General features: G+C 37.0%; 1 protein-coding gene across 5 annotated transcripts in view; it reads left to right on the forward strand.

Annotated features, from left to right (window-relative positions):
* Positions 1-25,764, forward strand: part of CCSER1 (coiled-coil serine rich protein 1) — a 603,186-nt gene that overhangs the window by 216,296 nt on the left and 361,126 nt on the right. For all 5 annotated transcript variants that reach the window (XM_053941467.1, XM_053941468.1, XM_053941472.1 and 2 more), the window contains exon 6: positions 23,746-23,956. In XM_053941467.1, the coding sequence (XP_053797442.1) occupies positions 23,746-23,956 (211 nt within the window). The remainder of the gene's footprint in view (positions 1-23,745; positions 23,957-25,764) is intronic.

Here is a 25,764-nt window from a genome sequence, read left to right on the forward strand (position 1 = left end):
TGCCATGTTCAACATGTTTGATCCTGGTTTTCTTCCAAATTTCATGTTCTTTTGCCATAAATAATAAACAATGATAATGAAGCAAATGTAGCCTTTTCTATCCAGTATTCTAATTGATTACAGCATACAACAGCATCCTTTACAATGTATTATACAGGAATTGCTTCAAATCATGTATATTCACTGTTTTAAGAGATGTTTTAAGGAACAAAAATTGTGTGTGCTTTAGGCTTTTTTTTTTTTTTTTTTCTTTTTAAGGGGGGGAATAAAAAGAAGTGTTCATTTGAATATTTCTGCCTGGAATAAGTTTTGCATTTTTCTTGCTACTTAGAGAAGATAATTTAATTCACAGATGTAAATTGTCACTTCTTTTTTTTCTTACACTGCTTTAATTATAATTGTAACTTTTGATTCTGTTCTTGAGGGTTTCAGCTCTTAGTATTCAGTCTCTATCTGCATCATATTGATGCATTTCGTATTTTGAAGCTCAACCAAAGTGGAATTCTGAGGACAAATATATCTAATTATCTTTTATTGATGAGATTACTTACACACCAAATACCAAAACCAAGCAGATTTTACTTTGTAATTGCCTTTTTCTGTTCAAAGACTCTAGTACTTGCAGAAATTTAACAGAAAAAAATGAGAGGTTTTGGAAGATTGTTTCAGAGTAACTGTGGATGTGACAACTGTTATTTTTAAACATTTTCAGTCATGTAGACCTATATTTTCAGAATAAAAAAAAAACCCTCAGTCTGTCTTTTTAACGATTCATAGTTGATATTTTAATTTTTTTTTTTTTTAAACTGGGGAATGCCAAAATCCATATGGTGGTTTCCAGGCTGTTAATACTTCAGACTTCGAATGTGAAATGTGTTCTCTTTTAATTCACCCCAGGACAGATGGAGCAGAGTGATTCCAGCTTTGCAAAGCCATCATTTTTTTATCATTTCTTTAAACAGTTGTTTCTTAGGTACTTTCCTAAAGCAATAATTTTACTAATAGCAACTGAAAATTACTGTGTAATTTTAGCATTACATTTTCTGACCTTTTTAGTTGATCACACAGGAATTGTAATACGGTGCCTTCTGCACAGTAGATTATTGCATTACTTCCTGTGATATCGGTCTCTTCCAATACCATTCCTCTTAGGATCATTGCTATCCAAGTCTCATTTACCCCATGGCTTATCAGCTCTACCAGGTGTTCAGTTACTGTTGGAAGTGGTTAGGGGCTGAGATATTCCCCAGTAGCTCTGGAGGCTTTCCTGAAGTGCTGGGTTTGAAAGCTGCGCCCTAGCTATCCTGTACTTTTGGATCAGCCTCTTTCATCCATAGCATTGGGCTGGGAGCAGAAAGACTTTACCAGAGGTCTGGCAGAAATTGCTCTTGGCAGATGAAAGGGTAAGGAGTATAAATTGACTTCTGGTGAGTACTTACCTGCCAGGAGTGGACCTTGGGGCTGTAGGACACTCCATGGAGCTGATGGTGTCCTCACCCTTCTCACTGCTCAACAAAAGAAGAGAGTGTTGGCTCCGGATATCAAGAGCTGAGTTTGAAAGCACTTGAGCAATATGAGCTCTTCTCTTGCCTTCTTTGTGCCACAGATATTTGAGACAGTTATTGTTATGCTGTTCAGTTTTGGCCCTCATCATACTTTAGTAGTGGCACACAAATGAAGTGTGAAGGCACAGAAGTGAACATAGAGATGGGGAAATAAAAGTCTCCATAACCCTTCAAGTGCTCCACTCTTTAACTTATGCTGTATGTTTTATGGCTGGCCCCAGATGTGGGCGAGAAAGGAAGTGTATCAAAGTTTTTGAGCCAAAGGAAGTTAGCAGTTGTTCAAAAGCCAGCAAAAGACTGATTTTCATGGCTCTCAATAGAGGAGGATGGACATTAAAAGGCAAATTGACACTTTATACACAGAGATGTTAATATGGCTGTAGCCTTTTACTGTGCCAATAAAATGATACAAGGCCCCAAATGTTTAACTGTGAAACATTTGGCTTTATATCATAATTTGCATGAAGATTTTTTTAAAACAAATGTGAACCATGCTTCTGCCATTTGGTTTAATTCATATTGTTTGACTAAGACTATGAAAAAAAATCACTCTAAATTAGATGGGCACTTATATTGCTTTTTAAAGGGTTTTAGTTGTCACACAGACATGAGCCCAAAAAACTGTTAGGCAATGCAGTTTAAATTTTCTTGCTTCCTGATAAGCAGCTGAATAACTGAAAACTGCTTCTGTAATATTGATTCTCAAGTAACTTTCCAGTGCTATTTTCTCACAAATTGCTGATACAACTCAGTTTATACTTCTTGCTGTTTAATTTCTTTTCATGGTAGAAAGGCCCATTTAAGAAACTAGCAGAGAGATCTTCCAAAATAAAAAAAAGAAAAAGCAGTAGCTGCACTGTGAGGCACTTCACATCAAAACTGATGAATATGAGACCCTTCCTTGGTTAATTGATTTTCCCTGTGAGATGTAGTGTAATGAATTTTCTGTAGCTGAATTGTATTCTCTGTGGCAGTGGCTAGTAAAGATTTTGTACTTTCTATAAATAGCTTGGTAAGTAGAAAGTCAATATTTGAACCTATTTTTTCTCCTGTTCATAGAAAAGAAGAGAACACAACTCCTCCCCGCCATCACCAGTATTCAAAATAAATAAATAAATAAACAAACAGCCTTTTCTAAAACTTTGTAAAATTACACACCTTACCTAGGTGTGCTGAATGAATGGCAATTCATACCATGTTTAATTTGCTCTTGTAAGCATTCTCCAGCTTCACAAGGATACACAACCATTTTAACTGAGGTGAATGCTTTACAGGAAATAAATATATGGCCTACATCCTAGGGCCTAGACTTTGATAAGTCACTTTACATAGACAAAACTAATTGTCTGCCTGTCTGAAACCCCTGTCTGTCAACCGGTGACAGATAGGGAACAGATTGTGCTGATACTCCATAACGAGTGAGTTTCCTGTGCACTCATTTTGAGCTGTGCCTCTTAACCAATGCACGGAACGTAATGTTAAGGTAATGCAGCGTGCCACGTCAGTAATTATGGAACCCGATACGGTAATTGTGGAACCCAGCACAGCAAGGTGTTCATTGCACTGCAGACCAGTGGCCTGGTAACATTAAAGCTGTCATCAGAAAGAAGCATAGCATTGGGATCTTAAAGGAGTTGCAGGTTTTCTTTGCTGCAGTTTCTGCTGTCCCCTTCTCTGTTCAAGAAATTTCAAGACAGGAGCTGTCTCAGCAGAATTGCCTTGCCAAGCACAATATGATACAGCGTAATTCCCTCAGCCTATTATGGTGCTGTGACAAGATCCTGCGGGTGTTTATTTTCCCCAGATAGTTTGAAATTTATGGGACTGATTTATTGCCAGTTTGCAGAATGCATCCAGAAAATCTATGCAGTACTCTGGTATTGCTTGAGGTGCTTTCTTCTGAGTGGTAGAGCTCTGTAGTGCTGAATTGCAAGGCTGTCATCTGGGAAAACAAAGGTCTTCAGAGAAGCCTTTGGTAAGGGGAGTTTGGTAGACGAAAAGATACAGGTTATCCCTGCAGGTAACTAGGAGGCAGGAGGAAGGTGTTGGTCAATTATTCCACTGCCACGTTTTGGATCTTATCAGGCATAGAGGAGGCTTTCCCCTCTTACACTGAATACTAGGAGGAAAAGGCAGAGTAGTAAATGGCATACAAAGTCCAAAGTCATCAAGTTATACTTAAATAATGTAGATTTCTGGTAAATTTTGGAGTAGCACAGCATGTGCAGAAGCTGAAGCAAGGAAACGAAATTAAAAGGAATGGGTATGCAACCAGGGCATATTAAGATGTAGAGTAGGAGGTTTTGATAGAATCTAGAATGAGTGCAGTGATAGAAGAAGAGGGTTCAAGTTCAAATTGAAGGGTGTCTGTAGACTTTGAAAACTTTAGGTATGAAAAGAGCAGGAGCAGGTGAAATGAAAGGTTGCAAAAATCACCCAATATTACAGATTCAGTCAGGCCTAGGATAATGTCAGAGACCTGATAGCAAGTCTGAACAAGTTAATAAATGTCTGTGGTGGTATGTTTTTCTTGGCGAAAGATTGGCAATTTAGAAGAAAATGCTATGTTTTGTGAGGTGGAGATGAGGAAACAAACTGAAGGAAGAAATCAAAAGGATATTGATGAAAGTAGGCAATGTAGCTTTGGTAGAAGTAAAGAGGAAAGAACCAAAGGTAAAAGAAATAAAACCACAAAAATACTTTAAAGCAGAGATGATTAATCCAAAACTAAGGAACTAAGCCCAGAAATGGATTTTAAACTTGGAAAGATAAGGCTAAGGATTAACCTCTTCCCTGGCACAAATTCATCTTATTAATTTCTTCTTCAGAAGGATCAAGTGGTAGATAGGTGCAGCTGATTTTCTGCCTCTCACTGGGCATTGTTCAGCTACATTTGGCCATGTTATCTTTCAAATCACTGTCTAATATCGCCTCTGAAGAAAAAAAACACAATTTACTTGACGGGGCGGGGGGAAAAAAGATGTAATAATTTTGAAGCTGTTGTTATTGTTTGTTTGTTAAAAGCAGACAAACTCCAAACTTCTCATTGGAACGTTTTCAGATGCATTCACCTATGTAGAAAAAAAAAAAGACTATTTAATAAGAGAATTATTTTTCTACTACAAGCCAGTATCATAGTCCTGAAGGGAGCTGCTATAAATATGGCACAGACTTCATAGATCAGTCATTCCTTTCTGGTTTTCTTTCAATACATTTTCCTGCACTGAATGGAACTTCTCAAATTCTCTCCCATTAAAAAAAGCTGTAGAATTGCATGCACTGCCGAGTTTACGTGCACTGTGCTCTTCCATTTACATAAACTCCTGTACAGGAAAAAAATAGTTTAAACACCTGCAGTCATAAAAAGTCATCACTTCTGTCTCTTTTCTCTTGGATTTATTTTTGTATTATGTCATTTTGTCTGTGTTTGAATAAATGTTCAATTTCTTACTTTTCCACAAGTCTGAGAAAGTTACCCTTCCTGATATGTGATAGAAATGGATCCTTATTACTTTTATTCTTGGAGCATCGCACATTGTGATGAAATTGCAGTAAGAAATCCAGGGGCAATCAAAAGAAATGTCAGGGCCTTGGGATGACTGGTTAAGAGGAGCACAAGCAGTAAAGCCTCTGTCTTACCAGCTGCAGAGAGTGATGTTGGAAGGAGCAGGCAGACCCACTGACCAGTAACAGGCTCGGTGACTGCTGTTGCCAGGAGAATTTTGGGTTCTTTACTCGTGGGTTGTTCTACATGACACCAGACCTGCTGGCAAGAGACAGGGTACGCCAGACTCAAAGGGGCAAAAGGATCTTCATGTAAGAGTTAACAGGGCTTACTGAAATGGACTAAAACTAGATTTGAAGGGGGAAGGGGATAAAACCAGGCTTGGTAGTGATAAGCCATGGGACGGCATGTCACTGACCAAGGGGCAAAATATATTGATTTTGAACACCCTTGAAAGTCATGAAACCAGGAGCAGCAAAATCCACACTGCTAGAGCTAAACTCTTATCCCACTGTGAGTGTGTTTCTGATAGGATTTAGGTGCTATAAAAGTATAGCCCATGTCATTGACTAGAATTCAGACTCTAAGTGCAAACAGCCTGTAAAAATGTACTATCAAGGAGAGAGCCTTCATTTAGAATATACCAACAGTTTTGTTGAGGAAAGAAAACACAGTCTCACTTTCTGCAACAAGCAGAAAAAAAAACTATGCAAAGAATTTCAAGCTCTAAAGGGGGTTCCTTACTTGGTATTTTCAGTAATGGCTTTACTCTAGTCCAAAGCAGAAACTTAGGTCATGCATTTAAGTTGCTGTTTCCATATCACCAGAGCAATGATGATAACAGGACATAGCAGACTCCATTCATGGGTTGCCTTGAACTTTGCAATTGTTTATTCTGATTCAATACTGAAAACTTTTTTTTAATATTTCCAATGAAAAAGAGGCTCTAAAAGGTTAGCTCCAACTGTTTGTTTGTGGTACTAATTGGAATGCTTGCTTTAACAGTGAAAAATAAGTTAATTCAAGTAGAATTAAACAGCTGCTGTAACAACTGAGCAATAAAAGAATATTTTTATATTCTTTTATAATTTTTCTATTTCAGGTGTTCTGTATTTAACAGTGGTTCACCTGTCATCAGAAAGCATACGAAAATAATGTCCTGACTGACACACTGAACTACATTGAAAGATGACCCCTTTAGGTCAGTGTTTTAAGTGCAGCCAGCATAGTAGATTGTTGGAAAACTGAGATCTCTCAGAATGCGTTCTGTTGAAAATTATTGCTGTAAAGGTGTCTGTTCATGGTGTGTTGCTGAAGGAGGGAAGGAAATAACCATGAGGATGCCATTTCTTGTGTTTTGCCAGCAGGTCAGCCTGGCCATCACCCGGAAGAATTGCAATCTCACTTAGGAAGAATGCAGCAGCTTTGCCAAGCTTGCTTCACTTTCAGAGATACCTGCCACATCTAGTAGCTGCAGTAGTAGCTTACCTCATTCTTTGTCTTACTGATTTTCATGTATTCTATACATCTTAGAGTAACACCAAATTCACATCTGACTTCCTGCTGTTTCCTTTTCCCCCGACTGCTTTCCTGTTGGCATTACAAGCCCTTTTGGCACACAATACTGAGAAGGCAATTTAAATGCAGGAGAACAAAGGTTCCACAATTTGAATTTTTCATCTATGTACTATATACAGAAGAGCACGTTTGGCACATTTTCCATAGGGAGTGAACCAAAGCCCACTGTCTGCTGTACATTATTGTAATACGAAGTGTCCCTTTATGTGATCGTTAATATTTATTTTATAAGCTAACATCATGAAGGCTGAAAATCTGTCATTGCTATTTATACTGTACTTTTGCTTTGAGATAAAAAAGAAAAGCATCTGCATGGAAAAGGCTTATGGGAACGTTCATACACAAAGATTTTTCATCCTGGGGTATGAAATGCGTTATATAAAAAGCAACAAGAAATCTTAATCTTGTTTATGCTTCCAAAGTTCCCTCTGGGCTTTAAATTTTTCTGACAGTGGAGACTGAACTCTTTATGAAAACATTAATGGTTAGAAAGGATTTTCACATTAAGTGAAATAAATAGTTGGATTTTATTCCGAATGAGATTGTACAGAGCGGCTTGATTCACCTATTGCTTTTATGCACTTTTCCTACAAGGATATAAATGGATAGGTGTTAATGTCAGGTCTGCAAAGATTCTCTGTGTGGCAGAGAATCTTCCTATAACTTCTTCATTTGAATAAAATATTTTACTGATCATACAATTAGAATTGCAGCAGCAATTAGGTAATATTTGAAATTTCTAAGATTATTATTGGGGATGGTCTTATGCAGAGCCAGGCACTGGACTGGATGATTCTTTTGAGTCCCTTCCTACTCAGCATATTTTGTGTTATGTATCTATTTCTTCTCTCCCTATATTACTTCTATATAAAAAAATTCTCCTCTGCTGAGCAGCTACTTCTGCCCATTTTCCCCCATGTGCAAGAATGATGTGTAACATGTATTCCATCATTTTATTTCTATGTAGGAGGGTGTTTAAATAAATTTTTTAAAAAAGGTCTAACTATTTGTAGATATGAGCTAAAAATACTATACTTAGAAGATTAATGTCATGGCTGTAATTTGAAAAAATTACAGCAAAGAAACATTAGAGAAGGAACCAGTCGTGTCAAATTTTAAGTCTGTTTTTAATTTTGTTTTCTAGACTAAAGCTAATATGTTTTGTAACCTCTCTAGAATATATTGTGAAATCAGATAAATCTGAGAGTGATAGTTTCATAAAAGCAATAAGTATGGATAAATTAGTGCTGAATTTCATGATCTCATCAGGATTTTGGGTTTTTTCTTTTTGTTAATGAAAAGGTATTAAAATGCTAGTTAAACTCTCCCCTTGTTTCTGTTATGCCGAGATACAAATGGGCACAATTTTTGTTAAACAGTTTTTACAGATTAACTTGTTGCTCACTGAAATGCTTTGGTTTCTGTTTCAAGATCTGATATAGAAGTTCTTGTGCTGGTTTTGGCTTTGGGGTAGAGTTATTTTTTTTCTTAGTTGGTTTGGGGCTGGTTTGGGGCTATGTTTGGATTTGTGCTGGAAAGGGTGTGAGGGGGTAAGGGTGCCCTAGGAGCTGGGAGGGGACATAGCCAGGACAGGTGACCCTAACTGAGCAAGGGGATATCCCAGACCATTTGGCATCTGCTCAGCAGATAAAGCCAGGGGAAGGAGGAGGAAGTGGAGATGTTTGGAGTGATGGTGTTTTGCTTCCCAAGTCACCATTGCATGTGATGGAACCCTGCTTTCCTGGGAATGGCTGAACACCTGCATTGAATGAATTCCTGCTTTGTTTTGTTTTGCTTGTGTGCACATTTTTGCTTTACCCATTAAACTGTCTTTAGCTCAACCGATAAGGTTTTTTTCACTTGTACTCTTTGATTATCTCCCCTGTCCAACTGGTGGGGGGGTTAAGCATGGTGCTTAGGTGCCAGCTGGGGTTCAAATACGACCCTGCTTAAGTCAGTTTTGATGAAAAACATAATCTGTGCCTGAGATTTTCATCTGTGTGTGGGTGACAATGATTCTTGGCTGTCAGTCAGGACTTGCCTGCAGCTGTATGCTTACCTCGTAGTTCACAGTCAGTCTGCTTGGAGCTATATGATATCACAGGTGATGCTAAACTGAAGTGGAGCTTAAAATACTTATATTTGGTCTCCTTTGTCCTGTCACTTAGATGTGCTTCGACTGCGGGACTAGGGCATGTAGTTGGTAAAACTGGATTGTCGTTTCCTCTTTCTGGATTTTGGATTGTCCTGAGTGATAAAATAAGGTGCAGATGTGAGTGTTACATGACTTGCCTCTCATCACTGGGTACTCCAGATACTGTACATGTTTGCACTTTCTTTCTGTTGCTCTTCAGAGCTGTCATTCTCTGTGTCAAATTGCTCTTACTGTAAATTTCATACTCAGTTATTGATTTTTCTCTTCTAGATCTGGTTCATATTGTATTTATTTATTTACTAGTGCTTCAGTGAAGGTTTTATTTCAGCTTCACTTCATTTTGAAATGCCTGTCTTGATGTTTATTTGTCTTTCCAATCATTACTGCTACTGAGAAGCAGTGATGAGTAGTGGATTGGTAATCTGCTGTGGCTCTTGGGCTTTGATGCTTGGTAAGATTTTCAAAACAGAGCAATAACAGTTTAGAAAGAATATCAAGAATAGAAGTAGGACTTCCTGTTTTTTGCATTCAGGCAGCAAAAAATACTCTTTTTTGCCCTTCTTTGCTTCCAAGCAGCCCTCCCTAAAGAGCAGGAAAAAATGTCATTTAGGTTTTCAAACAATATTTCTTTTTTCTTATGATTGTATTGCCCAAATGAGTTGCAATGCAGAAACCTCTTCGCCCATTTGCAAGGAGTTGTCTCTTGCAAGCAAGTGCAATGGGGGAAGTATAAAGAAATCTTAGAAAACAGTAACAAGGAAAATTGTTCTTGAATGTCTTTGGTAGAATCAAGGAGACTAATAATAAGGCTTTGACCAGGTGTCTTCACCTGGAACCACCGAAATCACTCTTTGCCATCTGTCTGGCATTACTGGAATATGCTTCAAAGGATAGTTTGGGGGATTAGCAGCACAAAATGAGGAGATATTTTTTCTTTTATACCCTTTGCTTTAACACACATGCCCTTGAGGAAGGTAGTACTTTTGATTATATGTAGTTTTTCACTTGTTCTGCCTGTTTTCACCTGAGCCCCTGCATCGATTCTGTGGCTGAGAGCTTCCTCCTGCTCTCCCCAACCTAAGTGCAGTTTGTACACCTATGCTAGGAATCTTGAATCAGTCAAGGAACAGCATTAATTACCTCATGCAGTAAATCCAAGCAAATCCAGTGAAGTAGTTTGGATAACATTCACACCTTCACATCATAAGTGAAAGTTGTTTTTTCGTCTCAAATGTTCCCTTCATCAGTAGTAGTCTTTGTCACATCAGCTAAAGACCAGCAGTCTGCTACATGGAGCTCTTTTTACATATCTAAAACTTCATCCTGATTTCTACAACCACAAAATAGAGGGAGGCAAAATACACTTCTGATCGTGATGTTCTGCAGTGTTGGGTTTGGCATTGCCAGGTCCATTGTGCCTTTAACATCAGGGTAAATGCTTGAGCAACACTTGACCAAGCTAACCTGTTCTGGTAGTGATGGACCCTACAGATCCCAGTGCAAGAGCTGCCCTACTCTTCAGTTTTTTTAGTAGAAGACTTTTTTCAAAAGTTCCCCTTTTAAACTCTTCTTTGTCACTCAAATACTGACAGCAAGTTACCTGAAAATGGACTTTTTTTCCACTTAGATGTTGAAACTTGAAATTCAGTGGAGAAAGTCGGGAGAGACCACAGCAGAACTTGCACAAATAGTGTGATAAGCTCTGAAATGCCTCAGCAGAATATGAAATTGCTTTTGATCTCATTCTTAGCTGGAACATGCACAGAGATAGACTGCAGGAACATAGGTAAAATAGTATCCTCCAGGCTGGGAAGAGGATGTCCTTCAACAGTACCTCCTTATATGTTCACTCTACATTATTTTTCTTCCTCTCTAAAAACTTCTCAAGATGTGTTATTACCAGCATTTGGATGTAGGACTGCCTTAAAATTACTGCCACTGTAGCCAATAGTGCTAATGAGAGGCTCAGTACTTTGTTTTCATATTCAAGGAGTAGTTTAGTGTGATGATAAAATGTGCCAACTTAAGCAGTGATATAAAGTAGAATTCTTGCCTATGTTATGTTATTAAGATGGCAAATATTTTTCATATAAGAGCAGTAGCCCCAGGTATTATTTGTAATTGATGCTTCTAAATTTCTTCTTTTAAACTGGACACTGTGCTGTTCAAAAACTTGAAGAGATTTTTCCTAGTTTAGAAAGAGAAATTTGTATTTCAGTGGCAAATAGATTTATGTCTTTAACTTATGTGTCTGAAATAAGCAGTGCACTTAGCCAAGCTTTCATTGTTTTTGCTGTCAATTTCAAGAATAAAAGCGGGAGCATGTACAGGTACTCACAAAGTGATAGAACTTCCAGCTAACAGACATCTCTAATACTCATTTTGCACCTATTTCTGTTGATAATCTTATGGGCTATGAAAAAAAACACTTGTGATTTGGTTTAGTTGGTTAAATTCCTGGAATTTTTTAATAAAGAGAATTTATGTATTTTCTAAACTTTCACAGTTTTCACTGTTTTCAGAGATGAAGATAGATATAAAGAGATAGATGTAAATATATCAGTCAAGGTGTGGAATTGCTATTTTATCACTTCTGTTATTCCTTGCCATTTATAACTGTAGTTACCCACTGAGTGTTGATATACTGGAATTTAAAGCCAACTAAATGCCAGACTTTTTTTTTCTAAAAAACTTGTAGCACAGAAATAATTGAAAATAAAGTAATTAAGTATAGAATGCTCAGCCTGTTGTTTTAGATGATGTTGTGGGGAAAAATGTTGTCTGCACAGATAACATTACCCGTTGTCTCAGTCAGCCAAGCAGGATGAAAACAAAGAGTGGTAGAGGCTAATAAAGATACACCAGCTAAAATTATCTTCCTTACAACTTTTATTTGTTTCAGTGGATGCCTCAACTGTTATATTGATACTGCAGTGTCTGCAGTAAATGTGCAAGTGAATTCTCTGGCTTGTGTTCTGAAGGGATGATCATTTATTTTTGTATAACTTAATTGTCCTTGTAGGATCCACAGGGTTCCTCCCTGTTGGTAGTGAGCTAATCACAATTTGGAAAATACAAAAGTCTGCTCTTTCACTTAAAGACATGAGAATTGCAATTATTTCTTTGGTTATCCTCACTTCATTTGTTCTAAAAATGAAGTTAATATTCCTGTTGCATCAGCTTTACATTTCCACGTTTTTCCCCCTCTTTATTATTGCAAGAGAACATAGCTTGTACCATGCATGTACCAAATTTTGCATGTTAAAAACTCCACTAGCTTATCCTGAGGAGGAAGAGTAAAGATCTCCTACCTTTCACTGAGAGTTTTACAAATGCCAGTCAGAGGTCCAGTAGGCTTGAACTATTTAATCTCTGTTTTCTGGCACATGGATAAAAGTGTTAGTCATCTAACTTAGGGCTTTCACCTGTATTTAAATGACTTGCTTCACTCATCTCTTAGTTATTCTTGTGACAGCCTTTATTCAGGTGAGAACAATCTGCATTAGGTTAATTATTTATTAATGTATTTTCTGTTTTCTAAAAGTAATTAGTAATATTACAGGATTTAGTAATTTAGAAGAGATTTTTGTTTAATCTATGATCTGATCTTGGCATTCTGTTTCTTTGGATTTTTTCCAACATTGCATTTGTTCTTGAAAATGAAACAAAAAAACTTGATAAATGATGTTGTGTAGAAGAAATGCCGGCTTCAGCTCATCAGGGTTCATTTAGTCTGAAAAATGACACTGAAATTTCAAAATGCTGCTTCTAGAACTAATAAAAATGTCTCTAAGGGAAAGCTTATTTGCTTAATTCTCTGCTGCTAGGTTTTGCTGGCAAACTTTGTTTTGCTCTATGACCCTGGCCAAGCTAAAAATGTATTTCAGCAAAAGATGGACAGTAGTTCTGTTGGGAGGGAGGAACACTTATGGATTATGCTTAGAGTTTTGTTGAAACTCTCATGCTACTGATGATCAGTCATTATGTTGTCAGTGTACTTTGACCATGCTTAATTGTGTCAGTTTATTGTGCTGCCTGCATGGAACCCTTCAGGGGAAATCTGGAAGCTTGTTGGGTGTGTATGTAAGGAGAGAATCTCCTTGGTTTATGGAAACAGCTCCTTAGCAGTTTTGGGAAGTTGCTAACAGATGTTAAGTGTGGGAAATGCAGGTACACAGGCTGTAGGTACACTAGCAGACCAAACAAGTGAGATGGAATAAAAAATTTCAAGGACAGATATCCCTACTGTTCGATATTGCCTCAGAGGAATAAGAATAATTCCTGACCACTCAAAGAAGTGACTAAAAATATACATTCTGCATTCCATAGGACTTCAGTGCCCTCTTTCCTGTCTGAAGATTTGATCACAGCACCAACTTCTTGTTACAAGCAGTAAGAAGAGCTTTAGATTACGTGGTAAAAATATTTGTAACTGGTTTGATGCAGACTAAAAGACATGCCATTTGGGTTTTTGGGGCCTAAGAACTGTGTCTTTAAGTGCATGCTAGTGATTTATCTATTTTTTTTTCAACATCAAGAGTTCCTGTAAGAAAAGTGAGGCAGACTTTTCAGCAGGATCTGTTGTGATAGGACAACATATAATGATACATAGAAGGAAGAAGTGTTTTAGAATAAGGGTGGTGAGGCACTGGAACAGCTGCCTAGAGAGCTGATGGATGTCCCATCCCTTGAATGGAAACATTCAAGGTCAGGCTGGGTGGGTGGGGCTCTGAGCAACCTGATCTAGTTGAAGATGGTCCTGCACATTGCAGGGGTATTGGCATACATGACTTCTAGTTGTTCCTTATACCCCAAATCAATCTGTGACAATCAAAAGTGGCTCAAGTCAAATAAACAAAGAAAAAAACACAGCATTCAGATAATAGTAGGCAACTTTTTTGTTCATCCTTCCTTTACCACTTTGACCATGAGTTGTGGCTCTTCTTTTCTTCTCTGTCTGTGTCCAATGTGTAGTTTTACAACATATTTCCTATTAATACACTCACATCCTAGCTTGTCCCTCAGGTTTGCTGTATTACATTCAGGGCACAACAGCCTAACCAGTAATATGCATGCCAGTCCAAGTGGCTGATGGATCTCTGGTCCCTGAAAGCAAAGGTAGGAGAATGCCCGTGCCACAAAAGGTTCAGACTCATAAGTCAAGCAGTATTCAACCTCACAGACTGTACAGTGTCTGTATGTGCACAGGTGTATCTTTTGAGTGCTTTGTCTTCTGCATCCAAAATCTATAGGGTGAGCTTAGATCAAAATGTCATGCTATATCTGGCCACAGTGTGGGCCAGAAATTAACGTTTTGTGCATTTTATTTTTAAAAATGGAATTTATTCCAAAAGCTGGAGTCATACTGTGAGGCATCTTGAAAATAAATGAGTTGGCAAGTCCAGTTTTAATCTCAGTCTAGGTGGAGCTACAGACAGCAAGTGTTAACATACACTCCAACAATTATTAAGGCTGCTCTCCTGGCAAAATCAGTAACTAAAAGTATTAATTATGCTATTATTTAATGTACATTTAGTGTTTCACAGAAGAAATGCTACAAATTCTATTATAAATTAATAATCATACTAAATTTTTAATAACTTACAGCAACTTTTACAAGTGTGTTTTTTACTATCATATTTGTTGCAAGCTTTAATAAATTAATGGCACAAGTTATCACAGTAATGTTAAATTAAGAGAAAATGTGTTCCAAATAGAGCTGTCATTTACTGCTTAAAATTTGAAAATGTGCAGTGTAAAAGGATTCAGACATCAGACATCAAACTGAAATCATGGGCTGTATGTTTTCAGTGAGGTGCAGCTTTTCTAAACTTGCATAGTTTTGTACAGTATTCCTCTTCATGTTATTCTCAGTCTTAATCTGCAAACTGGCTCTGTAAACTAGAAGCTGTTGCAGTAACCCCATATAATCAGGTATATCAAGCAGAGTCCCCAAACTAGAGAATGTAGCAACCAGACAGTAAACAGCTGAAATAAGCATTGAATTTCAGTATGACAGTCTCAAAACCCAGTGTTAAAAGCCAGTAGACCTGATGCCCTCAGAATGAAGCGAGACAGGAGTCATTGCAGAGAGAATGAAGCTTCTGATGGGACATGGTTTGTAGGCACTTACCTGTCAAGCGGTGTTGTATCAGAACAAAAATATTGTAAGCATGAAGAGCTGAGTTAGTATTGAAGTTTTAGCATGCTTATTTCCTCCTCTGTGCTGGTGTACAAATAAATATTTAGAGATATTTCAGTGGATTCAGAGGTCCTTCACAGTCAACCAAACCAAAAGCCATTGTCTTTTTCATCTGTCTCTGGCCTCAGTTTGACAATTCATTAGATTTCCTTTTTCACAGGAGGCCACATTGTGGAGGAGAAAAGGGACAATAAATGTTTTCTTCTGTAAAAGAACAGTATGGAAGCACTACTGCAGTGCTCTAGTCAAATGAAATTAAATATTCTGATTATTTTTAATGAGTTATTTACAATCAGAAATAAAAATACGGAAGGGCCATACTGGCAAAGTTAAATTAATCTGTATGTGGGCTAATTTCATCAGATGATAAAATAACATGTTTCTGCTGTGGCACTTAGTGATTGAGAATGTCATGTGAGAACAAAGCAATTAGATTAATTTACACATTAATTAGTTTATTGCTTTCTTTTTGTTTGGTCTCGAATGCCTTTGTTTAAAAAATTGACCATGTGCTGTTGCAAGGCTTAATTTCACTAATTAGGTTCCAAGTGCAGACATTGAAACACCTGCCTTGTAAGTGAAACCATTCTCTGTTAATTTCAGCCCTCTGGTTGCTTGAGAGGACCCTCCCAAGGAAACAACACGGGGGTCTCACAACATAAAGGCTTTCATCCCTGTATGTAGCTGGGAATTTTTCTTAAGTTATTGGCCTCTGTTTGTGCTAGGGGCAGTTTTTGTAAGTTGGTATCTGGAGCTGTGCAGTGTTCAGGGGAGGAGGAGAGATTTTGAGCCTTTGGAAGGTGAGTGGTTTCTCAGAAATCTTTGTGTTTGTGAAGCTCTCAGACTTTTTTATTTCAAGATGATGGAGTGTGAGCTGTTTTCACTGAAGCAATAAACTAGCACTGGTGCTGGAATTCTTGGGTTGTTTTGTTACTTTTGTGTGGATCATGCTTCCATAATGTTCCCCAAAAACTTTTAAGAAGAACACTATATAACCTTGAAAAAAATGCTTGTAGATTGGTATCTTCAAGAATGGATATGTAGTTACACACATGGTCTGGATTTCTTTATAAATTTTGTTCCTGAATCCATTACATGCTTTAATTTATTGGTCATAAAGGAGGATTTAGCATAAAAGCTCTTTTACTATTAACATTAGGTTCCAACTGTTATATGTGATAATGAAAAAGGACGGGTTTTAAAGTTGCAGTTTCCTCCTGACATATTTATATTTGCTACGTACCATAGGTGGATGGTATCCTCTGAATTTAGATGCAACATACTCCTTATTCTAAAACTGCTAGAGGGAAGGGAGAACAGATACATTGGTTTCATCATATATTTTCACCAAAATAAAAGTCCATTGTGTGGATTCCATTGAAGAGTATTGAAAGATACCATCACTCAGAAAGCTGTGTTAGTAATTAGTGAGTATTTTGGAGATAATGTTCTTTTACTGACTTTATATTTCACTATATAAAAATACAGGGTTAGTGCTAAATTTTAGGGTTACTAGTTGGGCTTTCCTGAACACCCACATAGTTTTAACTACCTAAATGTTGTACAGGGCATCCCTTACCTGCTCAGCTCCTCTGACATTTTATTCTTGCTCTGAGTCTTTGCCATCTAATCCTGTAGGCATGGGCATTTTTGCTAATGGAGGAATGTCTGTACCTGTAGTGTGATAACCTGTAGGATGATTATTTAGATGTCTGTATCTGGTTTTAAGCCCTGGCAAGGTTAGAAACTTAGACATTTCTATAAGTGAATCCAATCCAGGAAAAGTTCCCTGAGTCACCTGATTGAGGGGAAGACAGGCAGGATTTGGGATATAGGGAAGTACAGCAGAATGCTGAAAGTATTTTAGTAAATATTAATTGGACGTTTTTAAAATCTGTTATGCATCTCAGATGAACCTTGTGGCCAACACAAGCTATAATGAATTGCTTGCTTGCTCCACAGAAGTGTTTTTAATGCTTAATAGCTCATCAAAAGATAATATCTTTGGTGAGGCAGTGCTAATATGATTAGGTGCTTCCCAGGTATTTAAAAACCAATTCAGATAGGTCTTGAAGTGAGTGGCTTGTCTCCTTTAAAAAGTATATGAGTTTTCCACTTAATTTTTTGGTCTGACTGGAAGTCTATCTTTGTCTGTCTTGCCTATGTCTATGAATTCTACTTGGTACTAAGCAAATATAACCTTTCCTATTAGCATACCTATCTTCCCACTAAAGCCTATACTAACAGTTCAATACCTTCTTATTGAGCACAGAAGGTTGCTTGCCTTTTCCTTCTTTCATTTAAAATGCACATAATTTTTATCAGGATTTCATAAAGTTTTGATAGTAAAAAATACTACGTGTAGTAGGAAGCATTTGACAATTTGTTTTTATGTAATGAAACCTAGTTTGGTAACTGAATGAAAGGAGTGTACTGCTTGTGCTTCTTGGAAGGCAGTCATCAAATCCAATATCCATTGTGATTTTACAGGGGTTTTCTTTTAAACCTAGTAAAAGCTTTAAAGTTTAATATTGCATCTGCACATTTTCTAAAGGAAAGGCTGCAGCATTTAGAGCAAAGGTGAAGAGCAGTGTTGTTCAGATCTAGAAGGTGACAGTGACAAAACTGATTTCCGCCTTATTTTTCCCCATTTTATCTCAGTAGTATCAAGTTTTCTGGACATGTTTCAGTGCCTGCTGTTAATAGATTACATCAAAATGTTGTGGTTCTAGTCCCAGGTCAGCTGAGGTGATCCCATTGTGTGGAGTGCATTTGGAGTGAGACTTGGAGAGAGCACCAAGTGTCTTCAGCTTTAGTCTGTGCTGAGGCAGCATGCAGTCAGAAGTGTGTAGTTTTTACAAACACTGCAATGTCTGCAGGGAGATGTATCCTTTGTCCAAAGAAAAGAATCACAGGGTTGGAGGAGAGTTTAAAGATCATTGAGTTCCAACTCCCCTGCCATGGACAGGAATAGGCAATTTTTTTTTTTTTAATATCCTGAACAGAGACATAGTTTTAATTAATAGTTGTAAAATGGTTTCAAGAATGATCTCCTGCGGACTTGTTTTTTTTGGGGGGGGGGGGGGGTGGGGAGGAATTTAAAAATACTGAAGCTACCAAAGTCTCAGTGCCAAGCCAGTTTCATTTACTTCTGCTGGTTTGTTTTTAATGCTTTACTTACTACTACACTGTTACAGCTGAAAGTGAAAAGGCCCCACTGGTCTTTTCCAAGTAGCTATTTTTTGAACATTATCTGATTATTCATTGCGTTATCTGACTTTATTTTTTTAGGTTTAAGTTTTCCTAACAGGTTCCAGGAGGAAGAAAAGGGATGAAGTTTGAAGTGTTGTGTGCTAGATCAGGGGATATAAACAGAGCTCTTAACTCCTGTGGAGTTTAGAGAAAGGAAAGAAATGCTTGACAGGCCCTTAAGAGCTGTACTTTACCAGCTGCTGAAAGATGGAGGGCTTTTAAAAACTTTTTAACCTTTTTTAAATAAGATTTGATTCTGTATTTTTGATCACCATGTTCTAACCCAAAGGATGTCTTTATGACTGTGATATAAACCTTGGAAAGAAAAGCAGTTTTAATGGAAAAGGTTGACAGTCTCTTAACTTAGAGTAGCACTGGCCATTAGAGTTTGTGTGCATGCTTGTGTGTGGGTAGAGAGTTTGATAGTGACAGATACTGGACATCATTTCTCTGAAAGGCTGACCTTGAAAAATCATAGCATCAATGTAGGATACACAGCTCTACAAGCTGTAAAATGTCAAACAACGAGTACCTTATGACACACTGATGTACAAGATTCTGAGATATTATCCCTACAACTTCTGAAGCAGTTTCTGTTAGAACAGAAGCAATGTTGAGAAATTGTGTGAGTTAGAGAGAGGTAGAAATTTTGATACCAAAGAATGCTAATAAGGGTAATGAGCCAAATGTTTAAGTTCTGGTTAGCTTTCTATCTTACTATTGCAAAGCTTGTGTTTTCGGATCTGAGTGAGGAGTTTGCCAATTTTTTTATCCTCCCTGACTAGGTCTTGAGGACATTTAGGCACCTAGCAGGACATTATTTTATATGTTCACTGTAGTACTTAGGAAGATGCTTTTTAATGTCTGTGCCTTGATTCTGCTAAATATGGTGAGGAGCCTTTGTTTTTTTCCAAAATATGTCCCTGTATTTCAGTTGTGAACTGTTTGTGACAGAACATGTCTCTTCACTAGATGAGATTAGTAGGAGATCACTCAGAGATTAAGATTCAGTATGAGATGATAGTAGGGTTTCATGGATAATGTACTTTATTTTAGGAGAGCCACAGAGTGCTTCAAACTGAATTTTGGAAGTATTTGAGGTAGGCAGCTTTTCCTCTAAAAATCAGAAGCAATTGCGCTTACATGTCTTACGTGGTCCAGCTGAGGGATATTTATCAAAATAGTAATTAATTATTTTTCTGAAAGAGGAAAACCTATTTACTGTTAGTGAGGAAAAAGAAAATTCTGGATGGGAGAAAGAAGTATGGATTGAAGGCTTTCTAGATTAATATGAAATAGGACTTCAGGACATAACCTCTGTATGAAACTAAAAACATCTTCCTTTTAATATAAAAAGATGGGCCAAGTTATGGACAAATAAGAACTACTTGATTTTTTTTTAAATTTGCAAAGACCAAATTTTTGTGTTCATATATAAGTATATGTATGACTTCTACAACGATATATATATATAGCTATAAAAATACATGTGTGTACATACATGGTATCTTTATGAATATATATACACACAGCTGCGCACTTAAACACTGCAGATTAGAGATTTACAGCTTTTTCTAAGACCCTGCTTTAGAAGATAAGCCCTCAGGGAAGAAAGAAGGTGTGTCCAGCTCTACTCATGTAGTCTGGGGTCTTCTGCTCGGCTTTCAGAGCCTTCCTGATGCCAACAGTGTTACATGGGTTCTCCTCTGTTAAGCTGATACCAAGAGAAGCAGACTCAGGGGAACCAATTGTATTAGTTTAGGCTAATTATGATTTAGCAACATCTTGAGCACTGCTGATGAAAACTAAGAAGATTAAAGTCCACATAATCTGCGGATCTTTATGTAAAGTGAAGTTCAAATTACCATAAGCTCTTCAAATCATTGATCTGAGGATCAGTAAGAAGGGAAGAATGACTTAAACAAGCTCAAGCTGCAAATCCATGTCTTTGACGCCCCCCCTTTTTTCCGTTCTTTCCTTTTTCCGTTCTTTCCTTTTTCCTCTTTTCTTTCCCCTTTTTTCCTATTTTTTTTAAATAAAACCCTATAAGAATTCTTTAGTATAAGAAAATGGGTTTTGTTCTACCTTCCTAGGGAAAAGGAGCTTTCAAAGGATCTGCACAACTGTGCACAACTGTGTCTATTACTCAGTTAATGTGTGTTTACATTGGATTGATGGAGGCTATTAAATGCTGAAAGCCACTGATTGATTATTTTAATGCTAGCATTCTATTTCAATAAAAACTACTATATCAAAATATAGAAATCTGCCTTAATGGCACTACCATTTTACTGGCTGTGGATATTGTAGCTTCTAATTCTTTGTATCAATTAGAAATGAGGGAGTAGATTTGTGGTGCTCAGTGGATATGTCCAGATATATAAGAAACAAGCCAGCAGGTCCAAGGTATGAAGTACTGTTGAGTTGCACAAGTTTTCACCATATTTAATATTTACAGACTTGTAACAAGTCTGTGGATTTCTGTGGGTTTTCTGACCTTATGATGGCAGCAATTCTACTAACATTGTGTCCTTTTCTCTGTTATCATTCACAGCTCCGTTGCGGTGCTCAGGGGTTTGAGGTGACCTCTATTATATGGGATGGTACTTGAGTGCACATCTGCACCACTGACATCCTCCGGAATGGAGTGGAACCATCCAATTTACCAATCAAACCATGCCAGGGAATCATTGGGAAGAGTGGTAACAGGGTTGGGTCAAGCCATTTCAGAAGCATTTTGAAACTTCCAGTGCTTTGAACATTCTCAGGTGTGATTTTGTTAAAGTGGGAACTTAGCCTGAGCATATGGCAGGTGAATTTAGAGCTCAGGCTGTAGCCATGTATTGAAAAGTGGCCAAATTGCTTTTCTGAAATACTGTACGTTGATAATATTATGTAGTTAATGTTGTCACTTACAGGAAATACATTGCTTTGGCCATTAAAATAGACCTTTTGAGGCTTTTTTCCAAGGACTTAAGAAGTTTATCACAGACAGTGTTTGCCTGTGAAATGTTTATATTACAATGAATGCATGTTAGGAAGATAGAGGGATCTGGCCATTTGTAAGGAGCTCCTGCACTACCAGTCAAGCAACCAGCCCTACTCAAACTTCAGAGGCTGAGATGTTTTATTAATAAAGTGAAACTTCTTATTTAGGAAGAATTGGGCTGTTTTTTTATTTCCCTTTCTAAATGTCTATTGCTGCTTTGAGATGAATTGCAGTGGATTATCGTAATAATAATGTAACAGACCACCTAGATGCTGTTAATAATGAACTTGATGAAATACCATTTCTGGAATGAAGTTTAAATCGACTTTTTTTTTTTTTTTTTTTTTTTTCTGCAGCAAGTAGAATGAGTTGTATCAGAGAGTGCAGACTTTTTCTGTCACAGATCAGTTAAAGTGCCTCTGAACTATCAGCAAGGACTGTATAATCTGAATGCTCTCTGTATACCATTGAACTCTGAGTTACCATTTTCAAGAAACAGTTGAGTCAGATTTTAAACTCTTAAGACTGTGAGTGGTAATATGTTATTACAGTGCTTTTCATAGTTTAGTGCAAGGTTCTGTGTCTGAAAGAATGGTAGTTTTGTGTGTTGAGCAGTGTGATAGCAATATGAAGCCCACTGAAGTAACTGAAAATATTGTCTTTATTTGAAATTCAGAATTGCCATATGTCCAGTTCATCTATAGCTTACACATAAACAATGTATCTCTTCCAGAGGGGAGGATAGTTTTCCAAGAATGCTGCTTATTTCCTCCTCACTGGGGAGCAGGGCATGGCTGTGATACCAGGTTGTTCTCCCTGATAATGGGCAGTAAAAGACTCCTCTTGGGAGCCAGTATATGTTAAATTGGTCCTTTCTCAGGGCCAGGGTGGGACCCACATAGAATGCCTGTAGAGGAATATGAGGAAGATGAAACTTCAGTGAGACTTAGGAAGTGAATGTACAGAATATTCTAAAGAATAATACATCTTCTAGTCTGCAGGTGCTGGGTGGGGAAAAAAGAGAACCTTGTTGTTTCATTTTAATTTAAATAATTGGCTTTTCTGGATACATAAATTTTACGTAAGTGTAGATTCCAATAGTTTGAATATGGCTTCTTTTATAAAGCTTTAAAAGTGGTCTGTGTTATGATACTTCCGTTTCATAAGTTGTTTTTCTTTGCATGATTTATACCTGGGTCTTGTTTAAAAGCTTTAAAACAGCAATGGTTTAATATCCTTCCATCAAAAGCAACTTTACCATCACCTCATATTTATATTTTAAAGGATGCAAAATGCTGCACTCAAAGATGTTTCAATGCATTTTAAAATTAAAACAGACTAAATTTTGTTGTTTTATGAGTCTCGATGTGCCTGAAATTTTAGTTCCATTGGCCAGCATGAGGATCTGTCCATGTGTATGATCTCTGTGGTACCAAAGAGATTGCTTGATCTAACATGTTTTATTTAGTGCTTATTGCATACTTTGAAAATACAAAAATGAACCATATATAAAAGATATAGTGTCCTAATTTCCAAGTTTTTTAGTATGATAGTGGGAATTGTTTCTCCTGAGAAATTGCATTAATCTGGTTTTGTCTGTGGATCCTATGAAACCAAAGCTAAGGAAAATCTAATGTGGGAAAATGTTCTTTGTCCTTCCAAACTATGACAGAATCAGTTTTGTGTTGCATAAAAATTCAAATGGAACAGTAAATTGGAACAATATTTTAAATTAATAATAATTGTAATTTTCTTCACTGCTTATGCTATATCTTTAATTGTGCTGAGTTAATTTAGTATGATTTCATAATGGGAAAAATGGTTAGATAACTTGTTCTGTTATTAAAGAAAGATAGTTTGTATGCAGCAAAGTAATGGTCTTTCATTACCTTTAAAGTCCATCAAAATCTTTCTGTGTCTTTAATGGATTCTCAGCCACAACTTACTGTTGTTTTGTTTCATGTTCTGCTTATATAGCTTTAGCAGTAGTTAAACCTAAGAGTGAGTGCAGATGAATTAAATTCCATATTCCATTTTATACAATAGCAGGTTCATCTTATGTCACTGGGCCAGCCCTGAAGGGAGTATTTTTTTTTTTTTTTCAGTTTTCTTTTCTTTCTAAGCCAAAGAACATGGAAGATTGTGATTTGATTTAGCTTCTGAAAGTGCATGACAGATTCATTTTTTTGTAAAGCTCAACTGAGATAAAACAGACCTGTAGAAGTTTTGCCCATAGGATATTTTGTTTTAAGAAAATGACTTTCTTTTGTAGGGCGTGAGCTAGAACATGGTTTGAATTCCTGTAGAATATGGTCCTTGTATAAATGTGTATTTTATTGCTAGCACCATATGACTACATGTATGTTATAAAGGCTGTTCATGCTAGTGGGCTTTAAAAGCAAATGTTTAAGTGTCTTTAAGCTCAGAGGAATTACCACCCGCCAAATTATTAGTTATTTTTCATATTTTAGTGTTGACCTTTCTGTTTTCTTTCACAAGGAATCTATCCTTGAAGCTGTCAAAGGAGGTGGAGCAAGGAGAAGCCAGGTACCCTCGTGTCAGCCAGCTGGCTGGCAGCCCATCTGTGGAGTGGCCTTTCACTGGTCTGGAAGAAGGTGGAGGCATTGAGTCTCTGCCCTTCAGATTGATGCTCCAAGACTGCACGGCTGTCAAGACATTGCTTCTGAAAATGAAGAGGGTTCTTCAAGAGGTAATCACCCACTTATTTGTTAGATTAATATGTTTCAGCATTAATGAACTAAGCAGCAGAAAAGGGTCAGTAAAGTTTATGGATTTGATTTCTTTTAATATGTCTTGAATGAATTGAATTGATGCAGAAGTATAAATAGCCATGCCTCAACATGGTGAAGGTCAGAAAGTTTATACTTAAAAAGAATTTAAATGATCCTGCCATCTTGGTGTCCAGAGTGTAAAGCTTTTTTGAACTTCTACTAAAAAGGGGCAGGGGAGGCCAACTGCTTCTGGGCAAAATACATTTTATTGTTTCCTCCAGTATTTTAGAGCTTTTCAGTTTTCTTATTACAGTTGTTATCCTTTATGAAGTCGCATGCAATTCATTTAGATGAGAGATGCAGAGGAACAAAAAAAATCTCTTATGTTACAGTACTAAAAGGTTGCCAGCTTGAGTTTGTAAATGATGGCTGAAATCAGATTTTCTAGGCCATTCACAGGGCCATTCCTAACAATTTCAAGAGTCCTGGCTTGTCTTGTCCTGTTGTATTCTCCTGCTTCCCCTATGGACTGCTGGTGTTGCTTTGAAAATTTTCTTTTGTGTCTGTCTTTGGAATTGTAGAGAAGTAAAATTACTTGGGTTTTTTTTTTTTTTTAATACTTCCCAGCTGTGGAGCCTTTACTTAGGTATACGCTGTGAACTTTCATCTTCATTGTTAGTGAATTACAGTTTGCATTACATTTTGATCTACAAGAAGGTTTTATTTGTTTGTTTGTTTTTATCTATATAGTTAATAGAAATACAGAATAATTTTTGTTCAGAGTGCTTTCTGGAAGTCCACCATCTCTATTCAAAGCAAGGCCGGCTCAGAAGAGGTTGTTCAGATCCTTGTCCACTTAAACTTTCGGTACCTTAATGGGGTCTCCACATCATCTCTGGGTAACCATTCCAATATGTGACTACATCATCGTTAACTTTTTTCCTCAAGATGAAAACAGAATTTCTCCTGTTGAAGCTTCATATAATAAAGACTGAAAATAAATTGGGAGGGAGTTTACTGCTCACTTCTAGGTCACCTGTATCTAAATTCAGCTGTTGTCCTATTTGAAAAGATTTGTCAGAAGTTTAGCCACAGTAGTTGGCAATTAGTCCTCCTAAACCGCATGGTTGTTGCTCATTGGCAAGCCCCAGGCTTTCCAGTTTCACTAGGAGCTTGATGTGTGCTATTTGGATCCATAATGCATTTCTGGTTTACTGAATCCAGAATTGAAATCATTAATTCTCTGTTAGTTGCTTTTTTTCTATAATGTAAGAATATAGAGTGAATTTAAAGGATTTATAACTTCAGTTTATCTGGAAGTAAATAAGAATTATGATATTATATGACATAGCAGGTCTAACATTCAGGTGATGATATTGGCAGCATTCTCTGTTGCTTCTAACGTGACTAATTCTGTAATGCTCAGGAAAGGTCATTCTTAACATAATGGCAAGTGTAAGAATTTTAATTTTAACTTAGAGTTCCATTAAACTTGTGTAAAAATCTACTGTTATTTTCTGTTTGGAAATATGTTGTACCTTTCAGTACTTAATCGTTAAAAACATTCGCCAGGTGATCTCCACAAAAGGAACATAAGGTATTTCATGTGACTCACTAGAATTTTATGTCCGTTTACTAATAACTCCTTATGTAACTCATTGATCTTATTTTTTTATCTTAATCCTTCAGTCTTTTACTTATTTTTTCCTTTGTACTTTATAATTTTCATCTCCCCAACTGGCTATAGCACCGTGTGTCTCTGTAGTTTTCTTTTTGTCTTGCCCTA

The sequence above is a fragment of the Vidua chalybeata genome, chromosome 4 (assembly GCF_026979565.1).
Source record: "Vidua chalybeata isolate OUT-0048 chromosome 4, bVidCha1 merged haplotype, whole genome shotgun sequence".
Classification (NCBI taxonomy): Eukaryota; Metazoa; Chordata; class Aves; order Passeriformes; family Viduidae; genus Vidua; species Vidua chalybeata.